Genomic DNA, 26,757 nt, shown 5'->3' on the forward strand with positions numbered 1-26,757 from the left:
GATAAATGTATGTCACAACTTTTTCTACACAGAGTGTACTAGAGATTGAGAAAATTTTTATTCATGTTTTTCTTGAAAATGTGCCATATTTTAAGAATTTCCTAAAATGTGTATATTATCTGTTTGACTTATTAAAGGTAAACAAAAAGAATTTTTAATTAGCTTGGCTATAGTTTTCAGTTTTATTTTAGAAGAAATGTCTTCCTGTGTTTAAAGAATCGAATAGTGTAAAAAGAAAAGATAACTACCACTCTCCCTGCCTGCTTACCTTCCTGCTGTGCAGAGGATAGCATTTTTTGCTTCATTCTTCATTTTTTGCTTTTAGCTCTTTCTTGATTATTTTTGTAAATGAAAATAATCACTTCTGTTTTTAGCTCTGTCACTAGACATGATGCTCCACTGCTTCACTGTGGAGTAAGACAACCCTGCCTTTCATCTTGCTCTTGTTTCTTGTTTCTTTCCAATTTTTTATTGTTTATATAGGGTTTGTGTTTATAAAATTTATTTTATGCAAATGTAAGCAAAATTAGGTCTTTTCATGCTTTGCAACTCAATTCCCAAAATTGAATACTAATAATTATTGCATTATTAAAATATTTTTTGCTCAAAAACTAAGTGGTGAGGTTGAATCTTAATGAAGAGGCTGTTTTCCTATTTCATTTAAATTTTGCTATTGAAAAATTTAGTCTTTTGATGTTGGACTCTTCTTAAATCTGCCTTGAAAATTTATGGAGGGAGAGCTTGTTCCAAATTTTTAGAAAGTAAAAACTAAGTATCAGAGTATCATGTACTGCCAATAGCTTTAAGTTCTTTTTGAAGACTATATGGATTTTGACAACTGATGTATTGATTTTTCATTGTCATATATATTGTTATTTTTATGAATTTATGAGGTCTGTTCAAGAAAAATCACAGGATTTCAAATTATTAATATCAATGGTACTTGAGTTACTTTGTTATGTGCTTAATGGTTTTGTTCACTTGCACTAGTGGTAAATTGTGGTAGCATTTACTTGGACTGGGTCTGTTCAAAGCTGTTGCACTCAGCCTTCTTCATACCCTGGTCTCATCCCACAGTCTCACCCAGGTACTGCTCCCTGATCCATCATTTTGTAGCCTACATAATCTTGTACAGTGGCTTTGCTCATTCTCTTCTTTAAAACTGATGACCTTCCTTGTTTTCTCTTGTCCCTATAATTCTGTATTTTCTTCTTCATTTGTCAGAATTTCCTTGAATTTCTTGCTCTGTGGTGCTCTATTATACCATGCAATAATAGTTGCTTTTATTATATGTTCCCCTCATTTTATTATTTTTAGCTAGACTGTATTCTTTGAGTTGTAGGTAGTGCTATAGTATTTGTTAATGTACAGAATAAAGTACAAAGGAAATTGTTAAAATCTAGAACCCTGATGGCATAATGCTTTCTCTTGTATAGGAAGAACATTTGTGCTTTATTTTTGGAACACTATCTTGAATGATGCATACAGAACTGGGGTACAGGCCAGAGGCTCAGGGGCGGTGAGAGGCTTCACTAGAGACAGAGCGGGGAGCAGAACAGGCAGATTGATGAAGTACACTGCTGAGGGGAGCAGCGGGCGGGTCAGGAGAGGTCTGCCACGCCATGTGGTCACCTCCGGGGCAGGCGGGATCGAACTCATGCGGAAGAGGCTTTAGATTCTCAGTGCTGTGCTTTAACCCGCTGCACCACCAGGGAGGGCCTGGTCTTGACTTTTTTGAGAACTCTACAAAACTGTGATCTTGTATATTGGCAATATTATTTTTGCTAGTTTTGATAATACAAGTATGTAACATTTTTCTGTGCTCAGATTTTAGAAATGTTGAGTTTAAACATAAAAATACGTATTTTACCTTAATTTTTTTAATTTTCAGTGCGTCGAGAAATCGAAACTCTTAATGAACGTTTAGCTGCTGAAGGACAAGCGATCGATGGGGCAGAACTGAGTAAGGGCCAGCTCAAAACAAAAGGTAAGGTTGATGCTCTTGAAAGGATTGCCCTACAAATTATATGTGGAGGACACTTGAAATTTAATGAAGGGCACGATTTATTTGCTTTTTATAGCCCAGAATACTTGAAATACATGATTCAAATATGGGTATCGAAGAAAAAAAAATGCAGAGCCTGGAGATTTGCATTCTTGTTCTGCCATCGTCTTCATGACACTGTGGATAGACAATTCCTCTGGGATCCATTGTCTTCCAGTGTGACATGAAGGTGGATTGGCTGTCCCCAGTCTGTTCTAGTTCTGAGATTCTATGATTCTTTGGTTGTATAAATGTATTGAATTTTGATTGTCTGTCTTTACAGCCAGTCATAGTACCAGCCAGCTTTCCCAGAAACTGAAGACCACATACAAAGCCTCCACCAGCAAGGTACGCGAGACACTGGCTCTTGGGCCAATCATGTGGTATTTAAGATGTGCAGATGTCTATTTTAAGCTGCATATTTTCCAGTTAGAAATGTGTAATAGAAAAAGGTAAACCTCTGGTGTTTAGGAAATGTAGCTTTTAAAAGGAATATCATAGAAATGACCATAGTATGTAGATATGTAGACTCTAATATATCTTATTACTTATTGGACTTAATATATTATGCATTGATAATAAATATGTTGTCTTTTTCAGGGAGAAATATATTTTTCTTTATTTGGCTAAATATAGAGACTGAGTTTGGAGAAAGCTAGTAAGTGTGCTTAAAGCAACACAAGTATGTTCTGAGCTGTAGTGAACACTTTAGTTTACCATCTCTAATTTTCTGAATATGATTAAGAAGTGAAGTTCTGTCTCCAAGGCACATAGGGACATATGTGGCATTTTGCTTTTTTTTTTTTTAAGCTATCTTGTTCTGGTTTCCTTAGAGTAGCAAGGATTTAATTGTTTAGGAATCAGTTTATGATGGATACTATTATAAAGTAATATTTTGAGGTATTTTTAATATATAAAAAAATGAATCAATTACCTAACCTCAGTGAGTGTACATTTCTTTTGAGGGAAAGGTTGAAATTAATGGCGATTCTTCTATAATGGTATGGTGGTTAGCTTTCTGGTTTTTTTTTTTAGTTTGTTACTTTGTGCTTAAAGTTATTTTCCATGATATCCACAGAGAGATTAGCTGCAGTGAATATAGATCACATTCAGACTTATTGCTATTTCTGCTAATTTTAAAGTCTTTGGCAATTCTTTGTTACCAAAAAGCACCTGAATATTGCAGGCCATTTGCTTGTGTTTGATAACTCTATAGTATGTTACTGATTTAAAATGTTTTGTTACAATACTTAACATGTATTGGTTTTGAAGTTTTTAATAAATTAGTATTAAACTTTTTTTTCAAAATGTAGTGTGATATTATGTTCATATTTAACTTCTTGTTATCTTCAATTGTCTTATTTATTCTAGTAGTTACAGTTCATGTGTGCAGTGTAGTTTTGGAATTCTAAAACTTTCTGATCATTTCTGTAGTATAAGATGAAAATATTATATAAAATTGTTCTTCTGGACAGTAAAAATAATATTTGGGCAGAGGTAAAGGTATGCACGGTAATACTTTAAAGAGATGTACTAGAGATACTTGAAGCCCAAAGCCCCTGTCATTTTAGAAACTGGAAATACATTTGAATTTATAAGAAACATATTGCTAATGATCTTTGTAGCATTGTGCACACTGTGTGTACCAACCTTAAAGAATAGTAATGAAAGTGTGAGACATCTGAAAATTAGAGACATTTGATAACAAAATATGTTCTAATCTGTGCTACATTGTATATGAATGTAAGTATGAATGCAGAAAGTAAAGTACTCCACTCTAGGTTCTTCAGTCTCCCCCTCTCTGACTTGGGAGCTGTGAAAGGCAAGTATTGTGTTTGGTGCAATACTGGACAACCAAAGGTTATAAAAAATACCTAGAAGAATTTTTTCTCCTTTGTGGATGACTGATGATATATTGCTAATGTTTTATTGGGAGTGGAGGAGTGACCGTCTACATTTAAAGAAATTGGTGAAAATATTTACAAAATATTTTTATAAAGATAATTATCTTTCATTGTGGAAAAAAAAAGCATTTATGATTTTGTTAAAGTATTTTAGGTTGTATCAGGTAAAATGGAGGTTCAGTGGGCATTTGGAGCCAACACATGAAACAATTTGTTATTGTATTCATAAACTGTTATCTTGTGATAATTCCACCAGAATTATGTGCTTGGTTTGAGTTTCTGCTCAGTGACTCTGTTCTTGCCATTTGAATGGGGTCGTTGACTAATGTGACTCCAATTGTTTGTCTTACAATAATGTTGTCTTAAAAGAAGTGGAAGGCTTGGAAAATGAAATTCACAACCTGTGTGGGGCGTTTGCATGTTCTTTAACATCATTGTCTTTTCAGTGTTTTGTTATTTCACATCTCAGCGTACCTTCAGCCAGCAAAAACACTTTTCAGATGGTGGAGGGACAATTTTGCTAGAATAATAGGATTTTAACTTTCAAGAAGAAAGCAGATGATGATGATGATGATGATGATGGGTTTGAGGAAGCAAGTCCTTTCACAATTCCTTTAAAATTTAAACCAAGTTAAATGGGGCCTGTTAAAGTCTGTCTCCTCATCAAGCATTTTGTTTTAGTCTTTCACTGTATCGGGAATAACTTGAACGCATATATCAAATTGATGTACCAGTGGATTATGTTTTACTGTGTTTATGAGGGATAAATTTAGATACATCTCAGGACTTTGCTAAAGCAGTGTTTCAAACAGCTTTATAAGACCACCAGCTTTTCTCTTTCACTTGATTTTATTGTTTTAGTATTCTGGTTAATCTACATTATTCTGATTTATTTAAAACTAAAAAGCCATGCTTGTATCTGAGAACAGCTTAAAAACCAAACTGAAGAATTCTTTGTGTTTAGTGTCATCTTTTTGCACTTAATATTTTTACTTATGAGAGCTAGTGAGAACTGTTTGTTGCATGTATCATATGAGACAATACTCCCATCGTGTGTGCCTCTGTGTGGCTGTTGGCTCTGTGCCCATTAGACTGTGCGCTTCTGAGGCCAGGGCCCACTGTCTCCGTGTTCTGCATTTACACCTCCAGGCGCAGTGCTGGCGCCAAGCATGCGCTCAATAAAAACTGTTGGACAAACCTACTTGTCTGTTAGAAGTGTCGTCTTTTGATTACTCCCCTCCATGTAGTGTTCTCCTACTGATAGTATTTGATTGGTGTAAATTACCAAAACTTAAAAGCCCCCCAATAATAAAAGTAATTAGTGTTAAAGGGTTTGGGGCACTTCCTCACTTTTCATGTCCATTTATTTATTTATTCTTTAATTTTTGAAATTTTGTCTGATGGTTTGAGTTTGGGGAAGAGTGACTTGTAATGCATGATAGGCTTCCTTCTTTGATAGGATATATGTGCTGTGTGGGATAGGAGAACTGTGGGATCCTCTGATGCCTTAGCAAGAACTTTATTCCTGCTTGTGATACTCAGCTAGATGAGTGTTGCTGTTTTAAGTAATCTAGACAATGATTTATGCATTTTTCAAAGCACCTATTTCTGTTTTACCTTTGTAAACTTAAAAACATTTGCTCAATAAATTGTCTACAATATTCCTTCCCATCATGATTGTAGATTGTCTCCAGCTTCAAGACCACCACATCAAGGGCTGTGTGCCAGCTCGTGAAGGAGTACATTGGCCACAGGGATGGCATCTGGGATGTCAGTGTGGCCAGGACACAGCCTGTGGTGCTGGGTACAGCATCTGCGGGTGAGTGCACAGCCAGCCCTGCTTGTGGGCATGACTGTGTGGCAGCTGGTGCCAACCACTGAGCTGTAGGTGTGGTAGCAGAGGGATCCCTGAAAGCAAATATGACTGAGCAGTCATGAAAATCAAAGCTCTCAGCCTTGATGGGCTTGATGCTCTTGTCTTGCCAAAGGCTGTGAGTGAATGCTGCTCTGTGGCATGTAGCTGTGTTAAGGAATTGCTATTTGAATAGTGGTGCAAACACAAGGTGGGGATGTATTTTAAATGTATTAAGTATTTTTTTAAGATTTATTTATTTATGTGTATAATAGCTGGTGTATAGGCCAAAGGTATAGGAGTTGGGTGTGTGTGAAAGGATTCATCAGAAACAGTGGGGAGTAGAAAGAGCAGATCTACTGAAATACACTGCTGAGGGGAACAGCTGGTAAGACAGGAGAGATCTGTTGCACCATGTGGGCCACCTCCCTGGCTGGGCATTGAACTCTTGCTATAGTGGCTGTGGAGAGCTTGATAGTGCTGAGACTTAAATACTTGCGCCATCAGGGAGCCCAGATTAATATTTTTTTGATTAGTGTTCTTCTTGTTATTTATAACCAAGTGTACATCTGCTTTGAAAGTGCTCTTGAACTATGGTGGAGGGAAATGGTCTACTTCCCGCAAAGGTGCACTCATCTCCAGATTGGATGGAAGTGGAGCTGCTGACGGAGGGAACTTTGCCTGCAGGGGTCACTGACTGCAGGGCTGCAGAGGGAGGGTGGGCTAATCAGAGACATGTGCTTACAGGAGAAAATATGTTTTATAAGACATATGAAAATATGTTTTTAAGGGCATCATTTAACACTCCTTCAGATAACAACTGCTAAAATTATACAAGATGCTCACTTGTTGAAAACAACTTTTCCCAGCTTGTGAGAGGTTAATTACTCTCTAGATTCTGTCTTCTAAAATGGAAATATAAAATGTTCAACTAGTTAGAATAATGAAGAAAGCTCTTCGTCTTGTCAAAATGATGCTTACACATGAGCTCCACAGGAGATTATAATGAAAAAAAGAAAAAGAATAAAGGGCCCTTTTATAATTCTGAAATATCTTTGGGCTAAGTGGCATTTTTTTAATTTAGATTTTCTATTATCTGCTTTTTATTTTTTTATTATTATGCCAGTTTTCTTTTTACTATTTTCTAAAGGAAAGTTCCAAATGTATATTTATTATCTCAGATAATATGTAACATATTACTGGGTTTGGATGCCATTTGCATCTGAATATTTTCATAAACATAAAACTGAAATTTAAGTATTTCCACAAAATAAACGCGTGATGTAAACACAGTCAGTGCAACAGTGAACTAGGAACTCAGGTCTCCAGATTTCCACAACCTCAGTCAAGTCATCAACTTCTCTCTGGAAATACTTTATTTGATCAATTAAATTATAGATTAGTATAATTTAAGTTGTGCAAGGTACTTCTGGAAATATAACTTAGCATTTTGAAATATTTTTCTTACTCTTTTATTTAAAAAATTGTAATATTGGTGATGGCGCAGTTACTCGTCTTTGTTTTTTCTTCCAGATCACACCGCTTTGTTGTGGAGCATTGAGACAGGGAGGTGCCTAGTTAAATACACAGGCCATGTGGGCTCAGGTGAGCATGTGCTGAACACTGCTGTTTCCAGTGTGGGCTTGGTAAAATCTTCTGTTAAAAACTTGACTGTAGTTCCTGTTGGGAAGGTGTGCTCATGTGGCTGTCAGGAAGGACATGAGGGTATTCTCACAGCCAAATAGGCAGATGTGTGCCTCCAGCTATATGAGCTTCTTAATGGGAAAAGCTCAGTTTTCCAAACATGTGCAAATAGGAGCTGTCCATATTTTATTTTACACTGTCTAGAAGATTACACGTGACACTGTTGGAAATGAAATACGTATATGCATTACTTAACCAAAGTTACATGTCCATTTGGGAGGTATAGCTGTGCCTTGATTGTTTTCATAGCTGGTAAAGAGCCATAAGTTTGTAGAGCATGCACTTCCAGCGAATGTAGCATCTTTCTTCACCCTCTGTTATATTCCTATGTGGGCAGTGTTGTGACCAATGTCACTGACTTAAAATTTTAAAATTTAACTTTGCAGTACATGTTGATGTATGTTTTTGTTTTTATAAACCTGTTTTTGTAATATTTTTATTTTGCAGTAAATTCTATAAAATTTCATCCATCAGAGCAGTTGGCTCTCACTGGTATGTTGACTTTTCCATTATTGGACAAAATTGTTGATAATCTTAAAACAACTGTAGTGTTTCCTTATGAGTAGCATCAACACTACTCATGCCTTTTACAAAAGTTGGACAGTCACTGGTAAACATCTTATGGCTTAAGTGAGAAGAGAATAAAGAAAAATACATTGGGAAGTACAATACTAGTCAACAGTGAATCTCCATGAGATGAACTTCACTTTATTGTGAATTAAAGTGGATTCCTGTTCTTCTTAAAGTCTTTTTGTGAAACTCCTCATAATTGCCTGCTTCCCCCACTTGCACTGTGACAGTTCTCCATATACTGTAACTTGGTTCTCTGAAGCCCTTTTGGTTCTGTCAACCCCCTAACCCTGTATGTGCCAAAATACAGAAATGAGAAGGCAGCAGTCCTGGTTCGGGCATCTTCAGAGCCAGCATGTTCGCTCCTGTCAAGACTGTTTGCCTAAGCTGTGTTTACTTGACTTGCCATAATTTTATACAGTGGTTTTGAAAACCACTTTGTTACTGTGCACCTGATCATTGAGATTGCATGGATCAAAATGTACATGCGTGTGTTACCCAAGTGATACATGTGAGAACCTACTGTAGTCACGTTATTATATAATTGGGTTTCACTCAGATTATGTAGATGGAGGGAAATTTTGTCCATTTTTTTTTCTGAATTATCATAACTTAAATGAAAGGGTGGGCTAATTTTATCAGTAGTCTTTCTTTTAATTTTGCATATCTGTTCTCAGTAGTGCGATACAGTTTCAGAAATAGTTCTTTAAGGAAAATATATTCATCTCACTGAATTATGAAAGTTGCTTAGCAGAGCCTGACAAGAAGCATTTTTGTACATGGTGTATACTCTTTGGGTAATTTCCCCTATTTCTCTATTCAGCTTCGGGAGACCAGACTGCTCACATTTGGAGATACGCGGTTCAACTGCCGACACCTCAGCCCATTGCTGACACTAGTGTAAGCAGCACATTTACTTACCCTGAAAACGCGACATGGGGTATGTTGGTAGGGTTCTGGATGTTTGCAAATTTTAGGATAAATTTAGTATCTGTTATGGACTTAATGTTTGTGTCCACCCTAAATTCATATATGAAGCCCTCACCCCCTAAGGGTTCAGATCAAGAAGAGACACCAGAGAGCACTCTTGTGGGTCTCTCCTCATAGACACTAGGAAAGGCCATGTAAGGACACGAGTAGAAGGTGGCTGTCACAAGCCAGAAGAGAGTCCTCACCAGAATCCAAACCTGCCTGCACCTTGACCATGGCCACCCAGTCTTGGTGCTTTCTTCTGGTAGCCCATATAGACCATGATAGTGTCCAAGAAGTACCTTTACTTAAAGATGTATCTATTTGCTTTATCCTGCTGTTTAACAAATATTAAACATCTACCATTAATTTTTTTTTCTTAATGATTAGATTATATGTCTTAATATTTTATGTATTTGATGCTTAGACAGCATGTCGATATCTTCATGTAAGATAGGCCATATAATTTAGTGGTATGCATGACATTTTTATGTGGGTAAAGCTTTAATGTAGGTAACAAAAGAGGTTGCATAATGAGAAGAACACTGAATCGATGTATTTAGGCCAAAAACCCTTCAATTACTGTTGTCTTGCCCTATTGAATACAGTTGCATCATTGCAGCCCAATACCCTGTATTCAGAATCAAGAATATTACTCATTTGTGAGAAAGGATCTTCCTAGTTTCTGTCCAGGTAGCTCTCTGTAGTAGTCAGAAAGGCTAACCTTTCTAATGTGGCTTAAGCAGGGAGAAATGATACCTCAGGGGGAGAGAGTGCCTTGATTTTTTTTTTTTTTTTATAGCAAAGCAAAAGTTAGGTTTCTGTTTGTGATTTTTTTCTGTAATAGCTGGAGGGATAATGGTAATCTTTTAGTTTTGATATTTCTGACTTTGAATATTCCTTTACATTTTCTCTTTTAAAAACATTTTAAACATTTTGTTACTTGGAAATGGGTTTAAACATTTAAGAAATCCCAGTGATGGGTAGGAATGAATTTTCTTTAGTTAAGAGGCCATTAGTTCCTTTTTAATTGAGTATATTATGCATTTTATTTAATGTCTTTTTTCCTTGTGAAATTATCAAACTGCTATTTATTGAAGAAACAGTGAGTGATGATGGAAGACAGGGCAGAGAGATGAGGGTGAGGATTATGTTCAGAAAATGAGATAACTTGGTTTTTTTAATAATATAATTTGTCATAGGGAAAATTATGTATAATTCTTACATGAAAAATACTTAATAGATTACTTAGAATTTTAAATTGATTTTATTTTCTTATTGTGATTTTAAAAAAAGATTTATTTATGCATACAGAAATGGGGTATAAGCCAGAGTTGCAGGGGTGGTGAGACAGAGTGGAGGGCAGAACAGACAGATCAACAAAGTACACTGCTGAGGGGAGCAGTGGGTGGGTCAGGAGAGATCTGCCACACCATGTGAATCACCTCTAAGGCTGGGAATTGAACTTGCACGGAAGTGGCTGTGGCTAGCTTGCAGTGCTGTGTCCTTATCCATTGCTCCACCAGGGAGGGCCTTATTGTAATTTTGCTTATATTTGGTAGTAACTGCCTCATAACATAGGCTCACTGGGGAACCCCTCTGAGTTCAAGGTGCACTGAATCATGTGATTCCCGGGTCCTGCAGGAACACTGCCATGGGGGCAGGAGGAAGGGTTTTGTCACATTCCTGGTGGAGAGTGAACACTTCTTTGTGATTTCATTTCCAGCGTAATTGCTCTCCAACTGAAAACAACTTAATTTCTTCAGCTCTGCTGCTAACCTTCTAGTTTCTCTTAGTAGTTCTAGTCTTTGATTTTTTTTTTTTAAGATTTATTTATTTGTGCATACAGAACTGGGGTACAGGCCAGAGGCTCAGGGGCAGCGAGAGGCCTCACCAGAGACAGAGTGGGGAGCAGAACAGGCAGATCGACGAAGTACACTGCTGAGGGGAGCAGCGGGCGGGTCAGGAGAGGTCTGCCACGCCATGTGGTCACCTCCAGGGCAGGCAGGAATCGAACTCATGCGGAAGCGGCTTTAGATTCTCAGTGCTATGCTTTAACCTGCTGCGCCACCAGGGAGGGCCTCTAGTCTTTGATTTTTTTTTTTTTTTTTAAAGATTTATTTATTTGTACATACAGAACTGGGGTACAGGCCAGAGACTCAGGGCAGTGAGAGGCTTCACCAGAGACAGATTGGGGAGCAGAACAGGCAGATAAACGAAGTACACTGCTGAGGGGAGCAGCGGGCGGGTCAGGAGAGGTCTGCCACGCCATGTGGTCACCTCCGGGGCAGGCGGGAATCGAACTCATGCGGAAGTGGCTTTAGCTTCTCAGTGCTGTGCTTTAACCCGCTGCGCCACCAGGGAGGGCCCTAGTCTTTGATTTTAACTCACACTGTTATATACTGTTTCTGAACATTCAGCATACAAATTTTGGAGGGATATAGTTCAGCTCATTTACATACCCCTTTCATTTTTTCCTTTTTGGTATATTTATATAGAACTGTAATCCTTATGTAATTTATAGTCTCACTTCCTTGCTCAAACTGTTTGGTGGTTTTCTATTACACAGAGAATGAAATTCAGTGTCTATTTTGTCAGGTTTTATATGAACTACTCACAAGTGACATGAAATTACCTCTACAGACCTCTACTTCTGCATACTTGAGATTTTGCTCATGCTGTTCCATCTGCTGGGAGTTCTCTTTCCTAAATAGTTGCATGTATTTCCTTGTTTTCTTTATGTACCATCTCAGATTTGCTTTAGCACAGAGTGGTCACCGGATAATATTGTAAAAAACAACAGCCCACATAACTATACAACCCCTCACCCTGCTTATTACTGCCTAACATGTCTCCCTATGCTATATGTGTACCTGTGACACATACTCCTATATTGTATGTGTGCATATAATACGTACCCCTCGTTATATGACATACAGTCCTATACGATGTATACATGACACATATTCCTATGCTGTGTTTGTATACAAATGACAAAATTCCCTGTACTGTGTCTCCATTTGGCATAGTTATGTGTATGTGACCTATCTTGCTAGTATGTAAGGTTTGTGGGGCAGGGTTCTGCTGACCTCTGATTATAGTGCTTTCATCACATAACCTGTACACAGTTTCATGGTATAGGCCAGAGAGAGGTTATCTGCTCCCTTCTCTGCTGTTTGTCTAGGGCCTGGCTCTGGGTAGGACCTGATAAGTATTTGTTGAATGATAAAACCTTTACTGAAAGAGTTAGAGCCTAGGTTGACTGTTACGTTTGTGTTTTATCCTTGGCTTTTGACAAAAACTTAAGCACTGTATATAGGAAAATAAAACCAACTCTCATATCATAGCTTTAAAATTCTAAATATATTTTAAAAGGCTCCTGAGAGTTCTTTTTATTAGATAAACTACTAACTTTCCATTATGTTTGTTTAGTTTAACTATATTTCTATTGGTAAGTGGTGAAAACGCAAAAAAAATCAGCCATTTTGGCTGGTAAAAGCGGACTATGATTTGATTGATGTCAATGGTCTTCATTTTTTCCTTCTTAGTAGATAATCATAAAATTGATTAGCATTTATCCAGCATCAGATAGAATTCTGGTATTGTTCATAATGATGACTAAGTCCTAGAATAACAATGGTTTGATCATGTGGCTGTATTACAAAAGATATAAGATTCCCAGAGAACTTCTCTGTTTTTTACCTTCAGCAGCAGATCTGTGGCGAGGATGAAGTAGAATGTTCTGATAAAGATGAGCCGGACTTAGATGGAGATGTGTCCAGTGACTGTCCTACCATTCGGGTGCCGCTGACATCGCTTAAGAGCCATCAAGGAGTGGTCATAGCAGCTGACTGGCTGGTTGGGGGGAAGCAGGCGGTGACGGCCTCTTGGGACAGAACAGCAAATCTGTATGATGTGGAGACATCAGAGCTTGTTCACTCTCTGACAGGTACAGTAAAGTCTGTTTTCAGTTGGGTACTTTGCTTTTATATTCATTTATGTCTTATATTGCAAATTATTTCTTGTCCAGTTTTTTTTTTTTTGTTATCTTAGCTTTCAGGTTATAATTTTCAGAAATCCTGTCTAATAATATAACTGTTGGTACCTAAATTTATCTTTTTTAAATTGTAACATGTAGTATCTAAATAAATTTGATATATGGTGGTATATTCCTGTTACTTTGTAACAAATTTTCACAAATTTATTGTTTTAAAATAACATGAATTTATAATTTCCTGGTCTCCTCGGATTAGGAATTCCTTGGGATTGTTTGGTGGCTCTCTGCTCTGGGTTGCCAGGTGAAGTAAAAGTGTTGCCCAGGCCTTTGATCTCATCTGACGTTTTGGAGCCTATTACTTGTTGTTGGAAGGAGTCATTTCTTCTTGGCTTTCTTGCTAGCTATTAGCAGGGGTATGTATTAGCATCCAGAGGCCCTCCTCGTGACCTCCTATAAAGGCCTCTTAACTACCTGGCTGTTTGCTTTCTTCCAGGCCAGCAGGAGAGTGTCTACTCAGATTCTTTTAAAGCGTCCATCTAATTGTCAGGTGCATCCAGGACAATCTTCCTTTGATTAACTCAGTGCTACCTGACTTACAGACCTTAATTGCATTTGTAAAATCCATTTTACCTTAGATTACGTCATGATTTATAGCGATATGTAATCACATTGATAGGTTCTACCCAAACTCAAGGGAAAGTATCATCGAGGTTGTATACCAGAGATAGGTGTCTCTGGGCCATTTTAGCAATTTACTCACTATAGATATTTTTCAAATTTGTCAATATTTTTCAAATTTGTCAGTAAGTACATTTCCTCATTTACTGTTAAAGATTTTATTTTGCATGTTATGTAAGCAGACACTATTCTGAAGGTGAAGAATTAAAAATTAATTTGGTAAAGGGATTTGTGCTCTTTAACCTATTAGATCATAAATAGTGGTTACACTCATATTTTCCTGTTTTCTTTAGATTCATGAGTGAAAGGATTTCCTGTTCCTGAGCAGATATGAATTCCACTGTGACCCCCACATGCTATTATTAAGTGGTTCCCTCTGATTATTTTTCCAGTGGATACTAGCAGTAGAGCTCTTAAGATGTTTTTTTGACTCTTCTGTTTTTTAAGGAGTTTTACTGTTGAATTGATACCTCTATCTGTATACCTTGATTAAAAAAAATTATCTCAATAAAAAAAATAATAGTTAAAAAAAAATCTTCATGGTAACTATCTATCTGCAGGTGGATGATCTTGCATTTTTGTTTTCTTTCATTGTAGGCCATGACCAGGAGCTAACACACTGTTGCACACACCCTACCCAGAGGCTTGTGGTGACCTCCTCCCGAGACACAACTTTCCGTCTTTGGGATTTCAGGGACCCCTCCATCCACTCCGTGAATGTTTTCCAAGGCCACACAGAGTGAGTTGCAGTTGTTTAGAGATTTCTTTTTTACTGTTCATGAAAAAAGTTTCATGGGTTGGTATTAAAAATTCTTACCTTAATTTTCAGAATTAATTTCTAACTCCACTATCTTTCAACATTGCTGTTATTTCCCTGAACATTCAGCTCTATCTTGGAAAATTCAAAGAATGGAGGAAATTAAGGGCTACTTGATGTTTTCTCAAGAAATTGGATGGGATTAGTATAGGGCAGTGGGGAGACAGGGTCAGAGTAAGTAAGAAATACTCTAGGGTTGGTGGCATGAGTGAGCATCACCTGTATAGAGGGTTAGACGGCAGCTGTTCACAGCCACTCACAGGTTATCTCCCTGGATTGGTTGTAGTTTTGATGTTATTTGCACAGTGCTCCAGGGGAAGAGACTGATACACCCTAATTCTTTAACTGTTATATCTCCATCTGCCTGGGTGGCTATTGGGTAGCTCAGGCATAACTTTGTCTAAACAAAAATCTGTTTCTTTCCATAAACATGTTCTTTTCCCAGCCCAGTCCTTCTTAATAAGTGCTATGACTCTCATTCCAGCTGCTACTCATGCCACAGACCTCCCCCTCTACCATTGGACCTTACTCTGTGGGCAGGCTTCTGTCCAGTTGTACTTGCTAATGTGTCCTGACCACTGCTCCTGTGGCATGCTGTCTCCACACATTGCCCTCTCTTGAATGTCCAGAAAAGGACCTGCTGCATGTAGTAGTGCTCACACACTCATTTTTTTTTTTAATTACAAAAGTTTATTTTTACATCATTTTGTACATTTTTTTTCCCATCTCAATTGTAATCCCCACGGGTTTCCCATCACCAAGTCACCCATGTGCCATCACCATAATCCCGTGCATTTTCCTCCCCCCACCCCGTTGCTCACACACTCATTTTAATGAGTGAATACTTTTTGCCTTCTATCATACAGTAGACAGGTCTGTCTTAAATGTTTGACATTTATCCTACATTTTAGATTTAATGTTCAAAATTAGTAAAATATTTTTTTCTTCATTATTTTGAAAACTAGGTCAAATTTTTTAAAAATAGAAAATCTAGATTTATTAAGATATTACAAAGACAAAGCAATTATCTGAAGTACTAGGATGGAGGACTTCATCCCAGTTTTATTGTTCTATTAAAGAAACTGACCTAACAGGTTGGAAATTAAAGGATATAACCTAAGATATTAGAACAGACTGATGAAACATGGTGAAAGCAGCCAAAGCTACTGTACAAGTACAGAAGCACTTGTACTAGTGGTAGTATGTGTGGCTAGGATGTTTCTGAAGAACTGTGTGGAGATGCCTGAATGAATTAATCTGGATCCCAAACTAATAAAAGATCCTTGTCTTTGTGGAAAATGAAGAGAGGCTAAGATTTTTCTTTATCTTTCTTTATCTTTCTTTTTAAGAAGTAAAGGTATCATTAGGTCCTAAATAGATGTAACTTAGATTCAGCCTCTCTCCAAATCTGCCTATACCCTCAACTATTATGCATTTTCACCCACTAGGCCTGCTAGATTACAGAAGATGCAGGTAGTGAAGGTGTGCGTTTTAGGCTCATTTAGAGGGTACTAGACGGAAAGTTTTAGGTAAAATCACAAGTGAGCTCTTGGTTAATTCACCTTTTTAAATAAAGGTCATAATTTCTTCTTCTGGTGACAGCTTGTCTCAGTTTAGTATGTCTTAAGAAAGAACTGGCTCAGGTGAGTTTTGGAGGATGGAGAAGCCCTTTATCAATGCTGTTTCCAAAAAGGAGGAGACACCAAATTCTGTCCTACATTTATGGGCAGGGCCTGAAATCATTTTCACAAGTCACCATCTGCATCCTCAGACTAGCTAGTAACTTTTGGTGCAGTTTCTAAAAGTAGGGCACAGTTTTCTAATACACTGAATTAGGGAAAAAAAAGTTTTTGGTCTCTTTTGCCTCTGAGGTTTGCTGAACTGTTTGTAGTGAGCACTAAATAGAAGAACACAATGAGATCGTAGTGTATGACTGGCTTTGAGTGCTTCAGTATGTGCATTGCATTCATCTTGACTCAAGGGAGGCATTTTCTCTGTTGATAACATTGCCCCATAACAGGAAATCCTGAAGTCTTAGTAATTTGTGCAGTGCACAGGGTAGTGGGGACTGAGTGGAGCCCACACACTGCAAACCTGGGATCCCCACATCATCCTGTTTCCTTACTTTCTGTTGGGTCTCAGTTATTTCTTTCTCTCTTTTGTGGGAACAGAGACCATGGAGGGACATTTGTAACCAAGTTAGGCTGGGCCATGCAGAGGAGACAACAGGGCATACAGCAGGGTGTGTGTGTTGGTGGTGGTGGTGGGGGGGTTTGGAGGAGGGGGTGAGGAGGCCAGGAGAGTGATACCATGGGTGGCCTGAGGGCAGCTGTTTCTTTGCTCTTAAGGTTTACTTTCTCTGAGTCCAAAGAAAGGTAGTTCTAGGTAGTCAGGGTAGCAGGAACCTCTCTCACCTGCTCCCTGTCCTTGCTTCAACACTCCACCTCCCTCTTCAACCTGCCTGAACCCAGGTGTGTACTTTGAAATTATATATAACCCTGGAAAGAGTAGTTCATGAAATCCCCTTCCAGATTTGCCAGTTTTTATTTTTCTACATTTGTTGTCTGTCTGTATGTATGTATGTATACACATACATTGTATTCAGAGTACAAATGTTTCTTTGGCTAAATCCTTTGACTTAGGAAATTGGTTAAGTCATGACACAAGACCCCTAAATATCTCAGAAAGTGTCTTTTAAGATTAAGGACCTTCTCCAAGCTAACTCTGGTACCATTATCCACTTAAGAACTTGAATTAAGAATTCTATAATGTCTGATACCCTCTATTCATACTTATCCCTGTTGTTCCCCAAAGCATCTTTGGGTCTGTTTTTTAGGATTAATCAGAGTTCATTCACTACATTTAGATTCTGTGTTCTTCTCTTTTAATCTAGGACTGTCTTCCACCTATTTTGTTATTTTTCATGACAGTCACCTTTTTTGTGACAAATCCAAGTCATTTTCTTTTCGAATGACCGTATCTCTGCATTTTTTTCTTGTAGTTTTCTTTTTGCCAGAAGTCCTTCACAGCCCCTGTGGTATACATTGCATCTCACCATGGCACCCCACCATCGGGGGTGCTGAACTGGCCCATAGCTAGTGTCTCCAGACTTCCCTTTTGGAGGATATATGCTGCATTTTGAAATGAGTGAAGGGATGCTTTGAGAAATGTGAATATCTTGTTCCCTAGAAACCTTTCTTCTAGTAGGTCTAACATGGTCAGTGACTTGCTCACTGAATCAGCTCATTGGCTGGGACTTTCTTCATTAATGTAATTGAGAATTAGTACAGACTTAAGGACTTTTCACTTTGTTGTTTCAATTTTCATGGATGCTGTTGTTTATAGATTTAACTGTTGAGTGTCTTCACCTGTGGCCTCACCCTTTTGGACTTTACCCTTCAGTGTTTGAGGACACACTGCCTCTGGTGCGATAGTCTTCCCAACCTAGCTCAGACTGGAGCACTAGTCTGCTCACTAAACTGACTCTGCTCAGTGATACTGGATGAGCAAAATCTCATCAGAGATGTGAGGATTAGGTGCGGAGGGGGTTTTGTGCCTTTTTTTTGTACTTGTGAGATGCCTCTAGGAGAAAGAATGTAACTTGGACTTAAACTTTGTAGGCATTTTGGGTGGAAGACTAAAGGCCTTTGGACAGCAAGGGAGGACTGCCTCTTGGCCAGTGTCTGGAAGTGACAGACTTGAATTGAAGCAGCTGCTTGTATTGAATCCGTGATGTGAGACAAGCACAGTGAAGAGTGAAGATGTACTCAACTTGTTCAACCTTACAGTCCCTCCAGGTTCTGGAAGGTGAACTGAGGCACAAGAGATGAGTTTATTTCCTGAAGTTTGCCTGGTTTTAGGTGAATTTACATTAAGTGTTCTTCTGGAGTAGTGTCTTCTTAAGTTTACTTAAAGAACTTTTAGTTGCATACTGTTTTTTTGTTTTTTTTTTTTTTTTTAAAGATTTATTTATTTATTCATACAGAACTGGGGTACAGGCCAGAGGCTCAGGGGCGGCGAGAGGCTTCACCAGAGACAGAGTGGGGAGCAGAACAGGCAGATCGACAAAGTACACTGCTGAGGGGAGCAGCGGGTGGGTCAGGAGAGGTCTGCCACGCCATGTGGTCACCTCCGGGCAGGCGGGAGTCGAACTCATGCAGAAGCGGCTTTAGATTCTCAGTGCTGTGCTTTAACCCGCTGCGCCACCAAGGAGGGCCTGCATACTGTTTTTTGCCTCATTCGATTGTCTGAAAGATCGTATTTTTGTTTCATGCATAAATAATTAGGAATGTATTTCTACTACTGGGAATTGATGGAAATTCATGTTTTAGCTTTTAAAGGTATTTTAACAACAGGCTGTTGTCATCTATCTCCCTCTGCTTGTGGAATGTAGGGAATACCGGTGGTGTAGTTTAAAATGTTTGATTTGTGGTGTCTTTTTACCACTGGCAAATACATAAAATGTTTATTGGAGATACAGTTTTGAGGACTATAATTGGTTGTGAAGGGATTCTTATTTGTAATGTGGATCTGTGATACAGTTTCTAAGGTTTAGATTTCCTAAGTCATATTATTTGCTTGCTTTTAAAATAGACAGGGCCCCAGGACAGAGACAAGACAGGAATCAAGGATAAAATTTTGCAAGAATTTTACTTTCTCACAGGCTGACAAATAAAAGTGGTTAAAAAAAAACCTGATGACTTTAGGATCAGACACCTGCTGCCATAAATTTTCTTGGCTCATTGCTTTTTATGGGGGGTGGGGTGGGGTGAGATGAGGGAGAACAGACTGAGGAGCCCCAGGATGATCCTTTGCCCAGTGACATTTTCACTGTAACTGTGAGGAAACATGAACTTTTGAAAGAAAGCAGACTTTTAATCAAATTATTTTCTTTTTTCCCTTTTCTCACTTTCATAAGGATGAACCAGCATATTTTGTTGATTTGTAGAGAGAGAAATAAGTTTGAGAAAGTTTTCTTTTGGCCCTAATTTCCTTCAGTATACATCAGATAAGGGGTTAACTTTTCTTACTCCTTTGGGAATTGGTGGATCTGACTTAGATTCATTCATTGTATCTGTTGCTCCCCTGCTTGGTGAGACCCACACTCCCTGGTCAGCAGGTGGGGCTGCAGGCTGCTTCATCCTATGTAACATTCTTTTTTGTGTTACCTCAGGTATTTCTGTAGCAGTACCTCTAGTTTGGAAAACCTGGACGTGTGTGGTACTTGAGGACTTCTCTTTATCAGAGCTATTGCTTTTTGTCTATGGCATGGGTTTTGTAGGTTAAGTCCATATCACAGACAACACCAACAGAGTATATACTCTGTTGCAAATGGGTATAAATGTGGACCCACTCAGAGGCAAAACATGCTTTTGTTAAAACCAAAAATGAGTACCTGTTTTGCAGTGAAGTAGCTGAACTTGTGACCTGTTCTGATTCCTCACTGAGGATTACTTCTCTCTCCCCTCAAACCTGTTTCCCTGCTGCAGCCTGTGCTGGTGGCTCTCCTTCAGTGTTCATCCCTGCAGCTGCGCTCCTGTCTGTTTCTACCCCTGGCCAGCACTACTCAGGGAGCTGACGACTGGTGGGCCTTCTGCATTTCCTAGTGTCCGGCGTGGTATCTCTCAGGACTGGTTTCTTGCCTGTAGCACTGCCTTCTAGGCTGACAGGAACCTCCTGGAGTTCCAGGGTGTTCCCTCGAGTACTTGTACCCAGTTCTTTCCTGACCATTAAAAGCACAGCAAAACTCAGACATATAGTTGTTGTTGTTTTTTTTTTAAAGATTTATTTATTTATGCTTACAGAACTGGGGTATAGGCCAGAGGTGTGGTGGGTGAGAGGATTCATCAGAGACAGAGTGGGGAGCAGGACAGGTTGACTGACGAAGTACACTGCTGAGGGGAGCAGTGGGCGGGTCAGGAGAGGTCTGTTGTGCCATGTGGGGTCAGCTCCCTGGCTGGGGATTGAACTTGTGCTGCAGTGGCCGCAGAGAGCTTCATAGTGCGGTGCTTTTAACTCGTTGTGTCACCAGGGAGAGCCCTCAGACATAGAGTTTTGAAGACCTTTGCTATGCTTTACGTCTTGGTGTTACTGCCTTGAAAAGTTGCATGTGAAGTTTTTTTAATGGATCATTGCTTAAACAGAGCCAATATTTCTTAAATGTATGGAATCACATATTTCATATTCATGTGATATGGAATACACTGGGAAGCTATCTTAGGGTAAGCTTTCATTTATGCGAACCTAGCACAAGTTCTTTAGTAAAGTTTGTTAGAATTCAGTGTCTTTTATAATGTGAGTAGTTTATTTTACTGTCCAGTTTGAATCCTGTAATTGGGTTTTCTTGCGGCAGGAGGTTGCTGTATTTGCTGCAAGGTTATTGCCTACTTTTATAATGCAGTTTCTCTAGAAACTTGGAGCTGTGGTATTCACCTCTCTCCTCCTTTTTTTCTTTCTCACTGTTGTACTTTTACATGGATTCTATACCATTTTGAAAAGTAGATTGAGTTATAATGCTTAAGTGTAAGATAAAAATCTGTAGTCCTATGGGTCCCCTTGCAATCTGGGCTGCATTGTTGTTGTTAGATAGCAGCAGAACTGTCTGACATAAGCTTTATGTTAAAGCTTTCATTGCAGATTTTTACAAAGGACAAATAAGCCTTTTTTTTATTTGATGTGTTATGTTTATTTTCACTCTGTATAATGAGATTTCCAGTTAAATAGAAATTTTACCATAGTGGGCTTTCCTTTAGTATAACTGTTATTTGACTGGTTGTTAGTGATCTAAAGTATATCAAAGTTTATGAAAAGCAATTTTAGATTATATAATGAATTCCTTTTGTAATAGCTAAAATACAAATTGTAGTGTATACTGTTTTTGAAAACAATAGATGTGTTTAATTAGAAGATTTTGGAATGTCTGGGCATTTCAATCATTGGCACTTATTTCTCACTATATTTATTAAAGTGTATTTCCTCTTCAAGACTTGGATCTGAAATCTAGAGCTTTTCATCCGAAATGACCTAGAATTTTATATATTCATGTGTTATTCACCTGATGGTTTAATTTGTTACTGAGCTGCTATTTCAGAAGTCTGGTAAGCTCAGGCCTTCTGCCTACTCTCCTGTGTTCCCTGTACTGGTTGTGGGTGTGGATTTAGCTTACAGCTCATTTTAGGTAGACCTGCACCAATGGGTGGTGGATCCAGGCACATATCTGCAGGTTAAATTTACTAACTGCTTTTGAAAGGAACTGAGAGATGCCCCTTGAGGTTGTTCTCTAAGAAGGACCTAGATGGACCTAGACTGCCTCTCATCTGTCTTTCCTGTGGAACTTGGTGGATGCAGGCCTCCCCCCCTCCCCCATTTTCCTTTTGTTTCAGTTGCTATAAAAAGAGACTAACAGTCTAGGCAGTCACTGGTCATTAAGCTTCCTTGTGGGTGGCCAATGACTTGGGTGTACACTGGCTGACTGTATTTATAAGTGTGAATAAACTCTGGCACTGAAAAAAAATAAAATTACCTTAACACAGATAAAATATAAGAGAATGCAAAGTTTTTTCTGTTTTCACTTTATTCTTTCCATATAAATGTAAATCCACCCATATATTTAAACTTTAGCACTTTCTTCTAAAGAAAATAGTACAGCACATGTAACAAAAAAATTTAAGAAAATCACTTTAAAAATTATCATTGCTTTAAAGTTGTGACACTTTTGTATGCTTTTATTACCAAATACCCAGGGAGGATATACTAAAGAGATACTAAATACTACATTCTGCACCATAAACTTACAAGGGTAAAAATAGCTTTGCATTAGATGTTACGGACTTAAGGGTTTTATGCTTTTAAAAGGAAAAGGTGTTTTTTACAGAACGCTATTTTTCACTGGGTGGTAGTTGAGTTTAACTGTCTTAGATTATGTGCCTGGTCAGTGGCTCAGCTAACTTACAGGTCATGCGGGATGGGCAGCACTCTCAGCAAACTGCCTGGAGGCTGAGATTTTGGTAGACTGCTCTTGGTTTACAAATTTGTGATTCTAGGTGATCTGAGGAGGGACGATGGGTATTCTATTGTGTGGTGTCTTCTAGGGACTGGAAGGATAATTCCAGTGCCTTGGGCTAAAATTACAGCTGGAGGTATAAAGAACCTATAAAGTTACAGTGGCCTCGAGACTGTATGCATATACTTTTGAGCCCAAAACTCCTTCTCAAATTTATATACCCTAATGCAGATGCCTGGAAATTTGGTTCTACCTTCTTTTGGTTAGATGGAGAGTAGTTAGAAGAATCTGAGTTCTTGACACTTGTTGGTTGATATCAGTGGTTATAAATAAAGCCAAGACTAAGTATCCCTAAGGCCTCCTGGATTAACAGTGAAAACTCCTAATGTAGTACCCCATGTCACAGCTTCATTATGAAATGAATCTGTGGCAGATTAATTTTGTGTTAACTAGTGGATGTTTGTCTTGTCAGTTGCATTTGGTGCAGTGTGTAGTGTAAGCTGCTAGAAATATGTATTTGCACGCTTGCATTCTTAAACTCTGCTGTGTTTTTCTGTAAACGAGGTCATCTTCTAATCTGTAGTGTGGATGCACATAATTCTCTTAATCAGTCTCTTGTTGATATGTTCTAGATTGGTTTCCAATTTGGAGTATAGTTTTTTTAAGGAAGAGATTTAATATTTCTCCACTCATGCCTTTAAAATTTGTTGTTTGAGACGGCTGTTCAAAAATTAAGAAAGAACTTAAAAAAAAAAAAAAAGAGTGGCGGTAAGTCATACTGCTTGTCAGCTTCATTGCTACCTATCAGAGTGCTTGACATTGAGACGATCTACTCAAGAATTGTCAGATTATTAACCCAGACTAAGAATTTCTTAACTGAAGGTGTTAAATGCACTGCTACTCATTTGTTAAGACAGATAAGAGACGTGTCAGACCAGGTTCCAGGTGTTGGAGGAGACCATGGAGTGATGCTGTCCAAGGAGCAGTGGGGACGTGACCAGCTGCCGGAAGTCAGGGCTGTTTGGGAAGATGGAGCAGATCATGTTTGTGCGTCTGGTCCTTGCACATACTGAGCCCAGCTGGGCTTGGTTCACCTGATTGGCACCTGCACCTGCTCCCACTCAGCTGTGGCACCAACTCAGCGTGGTGCTGGAGCTGTGGGGTTCAGAGCTGCTGACAATGCAGAAGAACAGCTCATTTCCTGCCAGCCTCAGGGGCAAGATGTTCCACATAGTGTTTTCTCCAGAATTCTCCAAGAGCAAAACTTTGTAAATTAAGATGTTAGTTACCGAGAGAGGAAGAGAAAGAGATGCAGAGAGAAATGAAAAGGAACAGTGGTGTTTGCAGCAACATTTAGCATGTTGTTGCTTACACATTCAGCCCCTCATACTGTGTGTGCCGATCTCTGTCTCTGCCAGAGATGATTTGCTTGGTTTTGTGCTGGGGTCTCACATTGTTTCTGTTTTTCTTTCTATCACCAAAGCCTCTTAGCTTGTAGTGCTACTAACATTTCTAACTGCTATAATATAACATTAACCTTAAATGAAAACTATAAAAGCCATTCCTATGGCTCTCAGAAGACAGGTGGGCCCTCCTTGGAGGCACAAGCTGTTAAAGAACAGCACTATGAAGTTATCTGCAGCCAATGCAACATGAGTTTGATCCACAGCCAGTGAGGTGACCCACAGGGTGTGGTGGACCTCTCCTAACCCGCCTGCTGCTCCTCACAGCAGTGTAATTCAGTAGATCCGCCTATTCTGCTCCCCACTCTGTCTCTGGTGAATCCTCTCAACCTCTGCACCTCTGGCCTATAGCCCAGTTCTTGTATGCCTAAATAAATAAATCTTAAAAAAAAAAAAAAGGAAAGAAAAGACATGTGTGCATGGACTGCAGGCATTTTCTTCTATTGACATCCTGAGGACATGTTTCACAATTAGTCAAGGGCATACATTTGAGGAGTTTGCATGAATAGGGCCCTTGAGAATAGATGGTTGTAAGCAGGTCTGTGTGCTTAGGTAAACTTGATCACCTTGGAAAGATCAGTAAGAGATCACAAAACAAAGTATTGGTATTTCATTCAGGAAATATAACACTGGGCACTGGTACTTCATCCAGAGAAGGTAGCAATGAGAGCTACTACTTCATCTAGAGAACACAGAGCTGAGAGCTGGCACTAGACCAGACAGTACCATAGGTGTGCCTGTTGCTGTTCTGCTTCTTTACATATTAGATATATACTCTTGTTCTGCAAAGTAAGTCACTTGACAGAGTCTCACTGTCCTTTCGTGCCACACTGTTATTGAACTTAGAGCCTTATTTTTAGGCATTAAATAATAAGCAGAAATTATTTCATAAAGTTAGCTTAATTTGATTAACAACAAAAAAGATTATCAAAATGTTGTTTTGCCCAGGAGAAGGGTATCGTATCTTAAAGTTGCCATTTAAGTGTTGCTCGTTTCTCAATAATAATGGTTGTGGCTTGGTATTCTCGTTTCTCAATAATAATGGTGGGAGAATTAAAAACAATGTATGGGACCCTCCCTGGTGGCGCAGCGGGTTAAAGCACAGCACTGAGAAGCTAAAGCCACTTCCGCTTTAGTTCGATTCCTGCCTGCACCGGAGGAGATCCACATGGCGCAGCAGACCTCTCCTGACCCGCCCGCTGCTCCCCTCAGCAGTGTACTTCATCGATCTGCCTGTTTTGCTCCCCACTCTGTCTCTGGTGAAGCCTCTCGCTGCCCCTGAGCCTCTGGCCTGTACCCCAGTTCTGTATACACAAATAAATAAATCTTAAAAAAAAAAAGTATGAAAGTTTATATAAAATAGTGCCTTTTACAAGAAGGAGTTCTTTTAACACATATTATACTTACTATACAATTGGAAAGTTACTTGAGGGAGAGGCATCACTTCTCGATGACATGAGCTGCCATTTAAGCGCAAGTCAGAGAGCTGCTTTTCCCAGGGATGATGGGACAGAACAGCTATTGTGTAGGAAGAGCAAGTGTGGACTGCGAGGCTGAGTGAAGAAATGGATACAGAAGGAGGGGAGGTGGGTTACCACCTGGCAGGTGTCCAGTGGGGGTGACCATGAGCCCTGACTCTCAGGGCAGCCCAGACACAGCCTTTCTGTGGAATGGGGAGACTTGCAGGGAGGCTGCTGCCTAGTGGGTGAAGAGGTGGGTCAGGAGGGCTTATTGTTTCTGATGGAGATGTGTGGGTCAGCGGCAGTTGGGAGTGGGGGGGCTGTGGTGGTGGGAAGGGGAAAGAGAAGAGCAGAGGTATCCCTCATAGGGGTGGGGACCTACTGTGGCTTATTCGGATTCTGTGTACTTGTAGACCCTGGCCCCCCAGGCCACGGGGGAATCTACTAAATGTGATGTTTGTGCATTGCTGTCCTGGAAGTTGGGTGCCGAAGTGTCTCTACTGGAAGGCCGAGAGCAGGAGGTGTGAAGCAGGCCTTTAGGACCAGTGAACACAGCGATGGGCCATGTGGGCAGTGGGGACATGGCTGTGCTAGAGAAGCATGACGTGCTCACCTGGCTGGCTCTCTTTAACTTATCAGAATGGACAGGATGTTGAAGGACTGAGATAATGACTTCTGACTTTTTAAAAGTGAAATTTGACTTTCAGTCACCTTCCCTGCTTAAGCATGGAACTATGGATGCTTCCTGGTGCCAACTGATTACTCTCTTTCAGTGTCCTTCTGTGAGTAAATGAAATTCTCGATTTTAAAATAGTTGTTCTTTGGCATAGTTATGTAAGTAGTAACCACTTCAGCATCAGTTGGAGGTCACTTATAGCTTATTTTACATGCACACATCTGTACTTGTTCTGTTTGGTGTGAGTGGGTCACAGTATTACATTGAAGCAATTCTGTGGCCATTTGCTCCACTGGGAACCTCTTCTCTGCTGCATGTTGTCATACAAAGCAGGACCTGGTGCACAGTAGGTGTTCAGGAATTAGTTGTCAGGGAATAGTTCTGTGGCTCAGTCCTCTCAGTAGTTTAGACTGGAAGTATTTCCAGTAATTCCTGGAGAGGAAAGATTCACTTGGGCAGCATGTAAGGCCAATGATTGTCTTTTTTCCCAGGCAGTAGTTGAAATTAAATTCTGAAAAAGAAGCATGTGTGATACAAGTCGACATCCATCCATCCATCCATCCATCCATCCATCCATCCATCCATCCATCCATCCATCCATCCATCCATCCATCCATCCAT

At 39.3% G+C, this 26,757-nt stretch overlaps 1 protein-coding gene across 1 annotated transcript in view; it reads left to right on the plus strand.

The window, feature by feature from the left end:
• WDR37 (WD repeat domain 37) overlaps positions 1-26,757 on the plus strand; it is a 61,647-nt gene that overhangs the window by 23,605 nt on the left and 11,285 nt on the right. Inside the window, exons 4-11 of the mRNA XM_012731389.1 lie at positions 1,892-1,987; positions 2,328-2,392; positions 5,632-5,767; positions 7,334-7,405; positions 7,952-7,996; positions 8,898-8,974; positions 12,752-12,992; positions 14,316-14,457. Of these exons, the coding sequence (XP_012586843.1) occupies positions 1,892-1,987; positions 2,328-2,392; positions 5,632-5,767; positions 7,334-7,405; positions 7,952-7,996; positions 8,898-8,974; positions 12,752-12,992; positions 14,316-14,457 (874 nt within the window). The remainder of the gene's footprint in view (positions 1-1,891; positions 1,988-2,327; positions 2,393-5,631; positions 5,768-7,333; positions 7,406-7,951; positions 7,997-8,897; positions 8,975-12,751; positions 12,993-14,315; positions 14,458-26,757) is intronic.

The sequence above is a fragment of the Condylura cristata genome, unplaced genomic scaffold (genome assembly GCF_000260355.1).
Source record: "Condylura cristata isolate star-nosed mole 26May11 unplaced genomic scaffold, ConCri1.0 scaffold00030, whole genome shotgun sequence".
NCBI lineage: Eukaryota > Metazoa > Chordata > Mammalia > Eulipotyphla > Talpidae > Condylura > Condylura cristata.